This window comes from Leuresthes tenuis, unplaced genomic scaffold (assembly GCF_036924035.1).
Source record: "Leuresthes tenuis unplaced genomic scaffold, fLeuTen1.0.hap1 SCAF_2, whole genome shotgun sequence".
NCBI classification, from domain to species: Eukaryota; Metazoa; Chordata; class Actinopteri; order Atheriniformes; family Atherinopsidae; genus Leuresthes; species Leuresthes tenuis.
The window spans coordinates 37999356-38011608 of record NW_027325356.1 but is presented as its reverse complement, the minus strand read 5'-3'; the positions used below and the strand labels follow the sequence as shown (position 1 = coordinate 38011608).

Genomic DNA, 12253 nt, shown 5'->3' with positions numbered 1-12253 from the left:
CCTGACAGTAAAGCAGGGGGGTGGGAGTATTCTTAAAAAAAAATTCTTATAAAAACATATTCTTCTGCATTTGTAAAAATAAATAATTTAAAATCTTTTAACACAAACACCGTATTACATTGAGGTGTACTCACTTTTGTTGTATACTGTAATCTATCAGAAATTATGTTTAAGTAGGTGTTTGTGCTGGCAATATGTACTTTGAAGAAGGGTGCATTTTTGTCTGTGTTTGTCTGAGTTGAACAGCCATCTGGAGCCCCTCCTGAGGCTTGAGCTACATGTGAACAACACCATAATAACATGAGCACACACGCTGTGTTGTGAAGTGTTTGAGAGTGAGCATGCTCACTGGGTATTGTTTTGTTGAGATGCACAACAGAGACACTGTCTGTATCAAGCTGATGGTACCAGATGAGGTAGTTAAAGTGATGAGCTGTGTCCAAGTCAACAAGCGTCAAAAGGGTCTTCCAGTACATTACAAGATAAGCCAAGAAAATTGTTTCGAATGACCTATTTATATTATGTTTGCGTACCTGCGGGGATTATCATGTGGGAATGGTATGACGATGAGCTGAGAGTTGGGAATAATAGCCGTCCACTCTTGCTTCCTTATGTTCTGAAAAGGAGAGAGAAAAACCATGAACTAGGTCTCCACACAATATGTGATACCAACCATTGACAATCACATGCGAATTTCCACATGATACACACACACACTCTAAATATGTATGTTAAGTCCTCAGAGGCAAAGGCATGGGTTCCATGCTTTTCCCTCACTGCTGTGGAGTTGCTATTTTAAGCCATATATTTAAGAAAGACAACCAGTTTTTATGGCAGTGCTGAGCAGCACGGATTTTTTTATGTGTGCATCTAGTTGTGTACATTTTTAATTTTTCTGTGGCAGCTTGTGTGTTCAGCCACTGGCAGAATTATTAAGATAACTCTTTGTCATCTGTTATTATTATTTGTTATGTTGAATGAAACATATATAATTTTCTGTCATCCTTTACAAAAACTCATCACAGCAGGACATAGGTATGCTAACCTGAATGTAATCAGACAAAAGACGTGAAGAGACAAGTTAAAAGTGGGAAATAACAGATTCCACAAATAGAACACATGATTTACGGCAAAGTAGAGATTAGGGTGTAGACTAACATATATTATTGCATAAGAGCAGAGTATTTATAAAATTTACAAGATTAAAAAAAAAATGTTCTTCTTCATCTTCTTGGCAACTTCCATGGGGTAAATGTAAACTCATGTTTACGTCTTGATGTGTTTTTTTGTTTAATGTTACCTAAGGAATATATAAACAGAAGAGAAACTCACAATACAGAAGAGGATTACTCTGGAGAAAGAGTGCAGGTAATTTTTTGTCACTTTCAAATCTCTACCCAATCAATAAAGACTCGTGGCTTAAACTGAAGATTCCACTCACAATGGCTAATTAGAACTCAGTATTGTTGGGCGTCGACACACAATACTGTGCTTGACAGCTCCCCAACTCTCCTTTTAAACTGCTGTCTGCTCTAAAGCATCACTAGTATTGATGCTTTAGATCTTTCTTCAGCAGGAACACATAACACTGACAGTCAAAAGCAGTCACACCTAGGTGCTGCACAGTGTAACCAGATGAGCCTGCAGGCCACTGAGCAGCTCCACTGTGGACAATAGGACTGAAGGCCTTGCAGAAAGGGGCCTTGTGGTACTAATAAAGGTAACATGGCAAATTGCTCTTTTTCAGTTTTCCCACTCAGATTGGCAGCATGGAATGTTTTGTTGAAAACAAAGGGACAACATTTCAACTATATTCTATTGTATTTGGTGCCCTCCAGCTTCTATACCAGATTATAAACCTTATCATAATCTTATTGCCGGATGCTAGCAGACATTTGAAAAATCATGAGTGTTTTTGCTATTCTGTGATTTTTTTCTAATTTCTACTGTTTCATACTGAGTTTTGGGATAAGGTCGGGAGACACAGTTGATCAGCAGTAGGATTCATTGGGCAGGCACTGTGCATGCAGTGATGCGGAGCAGCATGGATGTCGTAAAGTAAACAACAACTGTCTGATGCAACAGTGACAGGGTAACATCTTCTCTATATAGTGTTTGCTGGAACTCCTGTGAAGTTTTTGAGGTTGAGTCTTCTTAGATGAAAAAGAATTGGGCTCTTTTTTTGTGGCCCCTGTTGTGAGTAGCTCTTAGCTTTCCCTCTGATTCTCCAAAGTGAGAGCGCTCTGACCCCTGTCTAATGCAGGTAAGACGCTCACTGCTAGTATGTCCTTCACCCAACCCCACTGCTTTTAAATAGGGTACCATATTTAAGGTGTAAAACCTTAAGAATATACTGGACTTTGAAGTTGAAACATTTTCACAGACAGTGAAAGTACTATGTTTTGATTTAGATAGTTGTGGGAGGACATCTCCAACAGGGTTAACCATCAAAACCTATACTTAATTGAGTTCAGTGACTTTGCTTTCACAGTTGTGTTAGACATCAGTTTGACTTTGCTTTAGATAAAAATTACATTTTTTGTTGTTTGTTGCCTTAGAGCTCAGTGTCCATAGACACCATCAGACATGTATGGGCTTAAATTTGTCTCAAAAATAACTGCAAATGCACAGAAGGTGATCTACAAATATGCCTTGAGTTGCACACACGTTTTGCTATCAATTACAAATTTCCTATTTGTAACTTGTGTGTTGGTTTTTACAAAGATATGTTTATTTGTAAATATATAATTTTCCATTTGTAAAACAAAAAGCTATTTGTTCGTCGTTCTTAAGCCAAGCCATACATCAGTGAACAACAGCGCCATCGGCTGGATGGTGCCTTGTGAATCACGAGCTATTTGTTTGTGGATCTGTGCAGATTTGCGGAAAGAATGTGTCAAAAATACGAACGCGTGATTGGTGATCCACAAATGCTGAGTCATGATTCACAAACAGAATTTTCAGTTTCACAAATGGAAAATTATATATTTCCAAATACACATTTACAGTATTTGTAAAAACAACCCTGTGGATAGCAAAACTCGTGTGCAACTCAAGGCATATTTGTAGATCACCCTCTGTGCATTTGCAGTCACTTTTTAGACAAATTTAAGCCCATAGAAATGGAGCTGACAGAGACTGTATTTAACTTCTTTACCCAACAGTGATTTAATATCTGGAAAAGCCCAGCGTCATCATCATCATCAGCAGCTTCTGTTAACTTTCTCATTTCTATTTTTGTGACATTCTTCTGTCTTGATTTAGGACACATTCAGGCATCCACAGTTCAGGATCAACATTCATGAATGGTTAAGAGTTCAAATATATAAATAGGGAAGAAGGCAATTTAACAGTGATGTCAATACTATAATTACAATGCTACTTGTAGCAGGGAGGAATTAACATTTCCAGTTCGATGTTTGGCAGAATCTGGAAGTGCCACTGCTCTTTAATTGTGATTCTCCATTCCTCATTAATTGAGACAAACTACATCTTGCAGCTATTTTGAATAAGCGTGCAGCAATGGCTCTGCTTTTTACATAACAAGCACATTCTTGCCGCCAGCCATTGTCGCTTAGCTCTTGGAAAGCACTGCCATTCGTGTGGCAACTGGCGGGGGAGCAACGTTGGAGGCGAGTCAGCCTCCACTACTGCTGCCTGGGAGCAGATCTGATCTGGCTGTTTGGAAGAGAAAAGTGTTTCCAAGTCTTCAGAGAGAAAGAGAAATACTCTGGTTCAAAGCCAGGGAAACTGGCACACTATGAGAGAGCGAGGGAGACAGATACAGAAATGGAGGGTGAGAGTGACAAGTAGGGGACTGATTAGTGAAGTAAACCACTCTGAGCAGCAAAGGGAATCCCCTGGGTGGAAGATAAGTGAACAGGAGGAGAGAGACTCGCAGATAAAGATGAGGAGGGGAAGAATAAAGGGGAGGAATGATTGGACAGAAGATGGAAGATATCCAAGCAGAATTTACAAAACCTCCTCTTCTGTGACACAGCAGGCAAAAACTCTCATTGTAAAGTGGAAAGTATAAAGGATATGGCAGGGGAGATGTGAGATAACGGGACAGAAGTTAGGACTGAAAAAAAAAATTGTGAAAGATAGCTGAAGAGAGTTGACAAACACAGTACTAAACCAGCCAAGTGAACAGAGTAGCAGGGAGTCAGGATTTATAAACCATGTCCTCTTTTCTATTGAGTGCTAACAAGATTCTCCTTATTATAAGTACTGTAGATTTGATGAAGTCCCTGTCCTCCACAGGCCCTCTGGGTAATATAAAAAGAGTCTACTCGGCATAATGGGCTGCATCTTTAGGCATTTATTAATTCACTTTGTAGAAGGAATGGAGAAGGAGGAAAGGATAGTATGGAAATTTACAGGAAAAGCATGCAGAAAGGGGACAATAAAGCAGCTCGCTTGAAATGAGTGTTCTTGGTGCACTACAGTTTCAGAGCTGTGGGCCGAGCTATCTACAATTCTAATCAGCTGCTTGATGAAGACCTTCGTACCTCATGGGAGGGGAAGAAGGGCTCTGTTGTGCCTGATATTGAGAGTGACAAGTGCACTGAGCGAGAAAACAGAGATGGAGATGAATGCAGAGATACTGAGAGCTGAACTGAAGAGAGATGACATTTCAGGAAGTGAAGTATAGAAATATGGCTGTGAGTAGATTACATCTAGAACAAAAGAATACATTATTTACCGTATTAGTATAACATCAGCTTGTCTTATGACAGGGAGCACACATGCACTGCTTCCACAGTCATTCATGTATTGTGTACTTGCAGAGTTGTTAAACAAAGATGTGTGTGAAGTCTTTAAAAAAAAAACGAAGATGCTGGTATTTCAGTTTCAGCAGGGAGCTCACTCCACCTTATCAGTTCCCCGTGAAATGTCACGAATCATTCCATTCACTGAAAGCGCTACATAATCTATCTGACATAAAACATCTATCTGACAGATATCTTAATTCTAAACTCCTGTTTTCAGTACAGTTTGGGCCTAAAAATAAATGTCTCACATTAATTCTACCACTTGTACAATCTTGCCTACATGTTGGCAGCAAAATACACTTTTTCCAAAGAGATTGTAATATACTGTTTAATGCACATGAAAAAAAAAAAAGAACTTCTCCTCATTGAGAAGGAGAATCAGAGCCAAATGTAACAGAGAAAATCTGCATACCTATGTTTAAGGAAATTCTCCATAAAACCACAAACAAACCATGGACTTCCAATGGAAAACAGGAAATAATAATAGACTGACTGGTGCTGTAATCTAAACTGTGTTTGGCAAATACATGCAGATTATGAATTTCAAAAAGAAGTTTAACAGAAAAAGCAAAAAAATGGAGGGGGGGTTTCTCACATTCTCTTATGTGCTGTCTCATTAGCAAACATTTGAGCACGTTATTTGACATTAGACAACACTGCGAATCATATTTTCTTGCATCAACAGCTGCTTGGAAAAAATATGTAAATACATAGAAAATCCCAATCAAGCGTTGAACTGAAGCATTGCATGTGCAAGATAAGGAAGTCTCTGCAAAATCTGGCTCTTTTGGTTCTGCATTGCTAATTTGATAAGTGTGGAAAGAAAGGCCTTCCCTGAACTGTTTACATTCAGATTATGTTGGAGGAAAAGAAAAATAATTCTGCTCTCTGCTTTAAATTACTTAAATGATTCTTTCCATGAATTATTCCATCGGTTAATAAGTTTCTTGAAAAGTTTGCTGGTTCTAAACACTGTATTCCTCAGCTGTTTTTGCTCTTCTCTCACAACCTTTTTTTTCCACTGAGACAAGCATGCCTTGTAGTGTTAACTTAAGAAAAGAGGCTGTGTAGTAATGTATAAATTTGGCATATAACTAAAAAAAATGTTTCTATGTTGACACTATTTGCACCTGGGGGTTTAAATTTGCTTTTCCTTTGATTGTTTGTTCCCTGTCTCTGTCTGCTCAACCACGAACAAACCCCTGTAAAATAATCTCCCTCCAATAACCTGTAAGACCACACAGCCTGCAGGCATTTATGCAGAAGCTTGGTAATAAAACACCCTCATGCCTCCTCGCATATCTACTCACCGTGTCTCCAGACTCCCGGGGTATGCCAACGAAAAGATGATCCAAGAAGTTAGCGCTGCGTCCGAGGCCCAGCACAGTGTAGGGCAACTGAAGGGAGAAATGGGCTGACTGGCTCAACTGACCAGCTGCAGGAAGGCAGGGAGAGGAGGAGAAAGAGAAAAAAACAGGGTGTTTAATGGTGCAAAGAGGATGCAACTTTACCCAACAAATACTCTAACCATACAGGAAATCTTCAACAGCTGCTGGATGGATTTGCATTGAAATGTGACACAGACACTTACCATGAAGAGATAATTAGCAAATGTTCGTGCGCAAACATTATTTTTAATGGATAGTATTAATAATATCTACCATCAGCAAATTACTAGGGCTGGTAATTGAGAACTGATTTTAAAATTTCCAAAGCACTGGAATCATACAGCTCTGAGCTTCTAAATTCCTTTATTGATGCCAGCAGGTGCTGCAGCAATGTCATACATGCGTTCTGCTGTAAAAACTGGCCACATTTCACAAAGAAACATGTAAACAGTGCTAGTTCTCAGGTCTGGAGAATGTGACATTTTTCAACACAAGAGAAGTGGCACGTATTTGAAGCTTGTACATGGAGGGACATGTGCAACTGCTTCTGTTTGACAAACTGATCACCACCAAGTGATGAGAAATATCCAGCGTTAAAAATATCAGCATCATGCTTTATACTTTTTCTTTTACTTGGAAAATGATATCCTGTCATTTTAGTTGACTAAAAGTCTTTTGCTACAGCTAACATTAGCATTTAAGCTACTGACAGCTCAGCTCACCCCTTCACATAGGGTAGGGAAAGTCATGTGGGAGAAAAGGATGAAGAAATGTCACAGTGCTGTCATAAAATTTGTTAAGAAAAGATTCAGCCAGTAGAAAGCCCGCATTTTCATTAGGTTAGTTAACACAACCTGGTGTGAGATTTTAATCAGTTTAGAATTGTATTACATGAGCGGAGTTGACACTAAACCAAAAGTTTATTATGCTTTAGGATTTCAGATAGTGAGCAGTTGTGCTGACACTGAAAACCAATGTAGCATATCCATTTACTGGTCATAAATAAGGTCAAGAATAGATAACAGAAAAGATAAAGAACTGGATCTATAAACAGAATCAATAAAGTTCTATCAATTCCCATCCCTACAGATAACATGGCTGCAGATTAAGCCTTTTTCTAAAAAACCTGAAACTGCATTTTGTTACACAAAAGGCTGTTTTGAAGCAGCAATATGTGACACTGTATGTTAAACTAGGGCAACAGCTGCTCAGACCAGAAATAACAGGAGCAAAAATTACTCCTATGTTGAAGGCACTTAAAAAATCTGGAAATTTATCTTCTCGGGATTGCAAATCAATTCACCCTGAACGCTGCAAAAAAACACAACACAATTTAAGTTAAAGCATGCTTTGGAAAAATTCTTTTTAATTTTCCCAGCCTACCTTTCTGTCAATCTGTAATTTTATTTCACACACAATATATAAAATATCTCCATTTATATTCACGTTTTCTACATATAAATGACAATAGTAACCCATAAACTGTGCACATTTTCATCACTGACTTTAAAATATATATCTGATTAAACTATAAAACCATATCCCTGGTTTGCTTTACTGCTTAGTTTTCCCAAGGGACCTTTCAAGTTTCACGATATGTTCTGTAACGAGTTGCTATCTAACCTATCCGGATCAAGGATGATAAGGTTAAAATGAACAAATAAACATAATGAGAGGGATGTGAACCAAACACAGAACAAGAGCGGCAGAGCCAGAGGGACTGCAGCATAAGACCTTGTGTTCTGACATGAAGAGGCATCATAAAAGATACAAATCAGAGTGAGACACCTGAGGCCAGTGCAACACCTCAGTCAACCTCCCACCCCCTCCCCTATTCTGTAATCTCTCTCTTAGTCCTTAGATGTTATTCTCATCCCTCTTTCAGTTTATCTTTCTGCGTTTCGTTCTCTCCCCTGATACATCTCTCTGATTTGGCCTTTTGCTTTTCCCTCTTTTCCTCCCCTTCTCTTCGTCTCCTCTCGCGCTCCACTTCAGCTGCTGTATCTCGCCCACGCCACCCAACTCTGCCAAGTACAGCCGACATAAATCAACCTCTATGTGGTAAACAAAGAGAGGGAAGGATGGAAAAGGAGAGAGAGGAAGCCTGGAGGCAGCCAGTGATCAGAATTAATGTGGATGGACTGCGTATTGCACACCAGGAGGAGCACAACAGCTTTGCTGCTCTGTTTTTTTTTCTAATCTATGCCTGCAACTCAGTTCAGGGTAAAAAAATGTCCTGTTCACTTTCGGCCACCTGAACCATGGTCATGTCAGTCCACTTCATTGCAATACAACAGATTTTTTCTTAAAAGCTCTTTCATGTTGCACACTTAAAGTTGCCGTTTTATTCTGGGAACATAGCAAGTAAAACTACAAATTGCTCAGTGGGTAGAAGTGTGAAAAGTAACCATTAGAGGCTATTATATGGTGTCAGTGTAATGACTCCTTGATTCCCTCAAGCGCAGGCTATGTTCACCACGGCAGCTTAAGGTAAATCATCTAATTTTGCCACCTTTCACAAAAGAAAGATTTTTATCGGAAAACACTATACATGGCTCTAAATTTCCCATGCGTGTGTTTAGTTTTCCCAGTTTTTTAGTGCTGAGGTATGGCATTGGGAAGAGGCAGCATAACTGCCTTAATCGCACATCATGAGAGTGACGGAAAGCCGACTGTTCTCAGCAATATGTGGGCATAGTTTTAATGGAGACTGACCCGTTCAAGGTACCGTAAAAAGCTCCGACTTCTAACAGAAACGGAAGGTAAAAGCTGTGGTATCTGAAATTTGTGAGTGTGGGTGGGAAAACTGCCAGATCAGTACAGGAGAAAGCTGCGTTGTGCTATTGGACAACGTTTTAGTGATAACTTACTAATTTTAGTTCACTTAAACTGTTGCTAGATGAAAGGAAGGAGAGCGATAGGATCAGATTCCTAATTAACACTGTTTTTTTAGCCATGGCAGCAGCATCACTTCAGGGTTAGCAATGTGATCTCATTGGTTGAGCAGTCCATCGATTTGGTCTGAAATGAAATGTCGAAACATTTAATGGATGGATTACTACATCAATGATGTTTTTGATTTAAAGTAAGTTAGATTGCTTTGAAAGGTAGTACACATATTTCTGATACCCCCCAAAAAGTCTGAATGTACATACCAAAGTCATTTTGGTCATGAAGGACAAACTGATAATAACATTCCATGCAGCCTCAGGTTTACTCTGTTTTTTTAAACTCATTAACATACGATAGCACTCTTACATGCTCAGCACAGATGATCAATATGGAAAGTGTAGCACCTTCTAAACAATAATATCTAAGTATTACTTTTAAGTCCCTCCCCAATAGAAGTATACTTCTTCGCCTTGTTCACATGTCGATATGACATCTTTTTGTGTTTCAACATATAACAGCCTGTAATGTCCTACGTAGACTGTTTGAAGGAACCAGAACCAACACAGTCTGACCACTCATGCAGTGGCTTTCTAGCCAGTTATATGAGCAGCTAAGATGAGCAATGTGGAGAAGCAAGTAGGTGTGTTTTTCTCTGGTTGCTAAAATGGCAGACATGACATGTTGTGTTTGTGACCGTGATAGCATGAAATCAGATTCTGTAAGCCTTCATGTCTTATCCATGGCTCCATGGTGTCCAGCTGCCTTCTCGGGAAAAGTAGTCTACTGCACTCCGTGTCACACTTCTCACATAGACACCAGGTGACTGTGCCCAGGAGTGTCCAGCTGACCGTCTTCTCTTCCTTGTACTAGAAAGTTAATGAGACCTACGCAGTAAGTCCAGAATTCTGGCATTGAGTGAGTGGGAGATAGCAGCCCTGATTGTAATTTCTTTCTGTTTGTTCTTTACAATATAAGTGTAGCAAAGGGAGTTTTATAGTCAGAGGAGAGTTTGAGGAAGGGCAGAGATACTGAGAATGTGGGTGGAGCTCAAAATAATATTCATAGATCCCCCCCTCCCCGGGTGAAGAAGAATTTGGAGAGTGATGTCCTGTGTTGTATTAAGGCAATGGGAGGTTTTTCCTTTTCATGGCAAAAACTTGAAAATGCACAAATTTGAGGAAATCCTCTGCTGTGAATTTGGAGTGTATCACAAAGTTTGTGTCCTGAACTCTCATATCTCCACTGCGTAACATTTAGGATAATCTATTGGCAGAAGTGCTTTTCAGTTGAATAGTGTGAAAATAAGAATCAGTATTTTTGTTACCTTAGAAAAGCTATTTTTATACAAGACACAGGAGCTTGGCCACCTCGATTCACTGCCATGTTACTACATTGAACCAGAAGGAACAAAACACTGGCTCTAAAGCAGGCATTTTGGCTGTTGTTAGGGGGGATATTTAGCTGACTGCAATTTGAGTCATTATATGTCTTTTCAACCCACTCACTGGACCTTAAATGAACCCTTTTAGAAAATTTAAGGAAGACCCAACCTCAGACCATTAGGATCAGGACTTTATTTGGTGTTCTACGCAAATCCTTCAAGTGAGCCCAATTACAGACACCCAAACGCCAAATGTCCCCGAAGGACTTGAAAGGTTAATACTGTAGGCACAAACATGGAAAAAAGAAATAAAGGCTCACCAAATATAGCTGTGTATCTACTACGAAGGGCAGTAGACCTCCAGTGTGTACCAAAAAAAAACATGAAGGGGATCTAAAAAAGAAAAACCCCAATAAATAATAGTCTGAAGTCAGTACGGTAACACGCATAGTTGAGTTGAGCCACAGTTACAGCTCAACTTGGCTATTTAATTAGACCACTGTTCTTGACCCAGTGGAATTGAGTTTTTGACTCGCTGTGAGCTGTGTGAGAAGACATTCTGCAGTTTAAAATTCTCTATGGGAGATCACCGCACAAGTAAATATAGCTGAATTCACTCTGCAGACATCGTCTTTAAGTGACTTCAGTAATCATTTTGAAAAATGATGCTGCGGTTATAAAATCAGGATTTTCTTAAAGCAGAGTGGCAGTCTGATTTAAGTGATCTCAGGTTGAAACATAGGTTTAATAGGCTGCTTTTTTTTTTTTAGCCAATTGACAAAAGAAATAGAGAAGAAGTTAGTAGGAGTAGCTTGATTGGGGATTCTGCTGTATCAATATTCACTTGTGCTTTACTGTTTTAACAAAGAGATTAAACTTTGGAGAACCCTTATTCAAAAAATCCAGTTTGGTTCGATCATTTTTTAACATGCTTAATGACAGTGATCCAGGCTGGAAAAATGAGAAACAAAAACAAAAAAAGACACGTCAAAAAATTCTAAATCTGATGCTGGAAGAAAATATATGGAGATGGATACATTAATACTTTCCAGCTTCGGGATAGGGCAGGATTTTTTAGCTTACTGGACATTAAAGCAAATCGTGGACTGATGCTTTTTGACAGACTGTCGCTCCCTGTCAGGTGGCAAGAAGTGGATAGCTTGCAGTTGGCCACTCAGCAGGGTGGAATGGATGCGTATGTGAATGTATTTGTGTGTGTCTGAAAGGGGATCAAGCAGGGTTACGTAGCAGGCAGGGAGCCTGGCTTAGCTCCTGCTTAGTGCTGTGTGAGTGTGTGTTTGAGTAGACTGCCTAACAAACACGGCCACAGTTGGAGCACAGCCATTTCACGACATGAGGAGGTTGGCAGAGGGTATTATGCAGAGCAGTGTAACACAGTGTCTGTGTTTTGTGTGTTTTTGTGTATGTTCCAGGAACATTGTGTCTGTGTTTTTGTCCTGTATCCCCAAAGCAGAGCCAGTGGATGTTTTGGCAGGGAATCCCACCACGGACTCATGATTGACAGCCTACAATCCATCGCTTAGAAGACAAAGCAGACTCAAAACAGCACAAGCAGTTGCTTGTGTTAGAACTTTAAAAAACGAGGCGTGCACACACACATATTCAACAGGTTGCTCCCAGTTGACCCAGACTGTTCAAACACTTTAGACCACACATATACAAACACACAGTTGAAATTAAACAGAGATCTCTCCGGGTTGCAGGCCAATCAGTGCAGCGACAGAAAACACTGGATAAACTGAATGAAGTCAAAGAAGATGCTCCTCTCCCTGAGAAGATCATTTACAGTATTATCA

General features: G+C 39.6%; 1 protein-coding gene across 1 annotated transcript in view; it reads right to left on the bottom strand.

Annotated features, from left to right (window-relative positions):
- Window positions 1-12253, bottom strand: part of itfg1 (integrin alpha FG-GAP repeat containing 1) — a 138986-nt gene that overhangs the window by 12315 nt on the left and 114418 nt on the right. Inside the window, exons 15-16 of the mRNA XM_072381006.1 lie at window positions 6086-6210; window positions 534-616 (exon numbers count right to left, since the gene is read on the bottom strand). Of these exons, the coding sequence (XP_072237107.1) occupies window positions 534-616; window positions 6086-6210 (208 nt within the window). The remainder of the gene's footprint in view (window positions 1-533; window positions 617-6085; window positions 6211-12253) is intronic.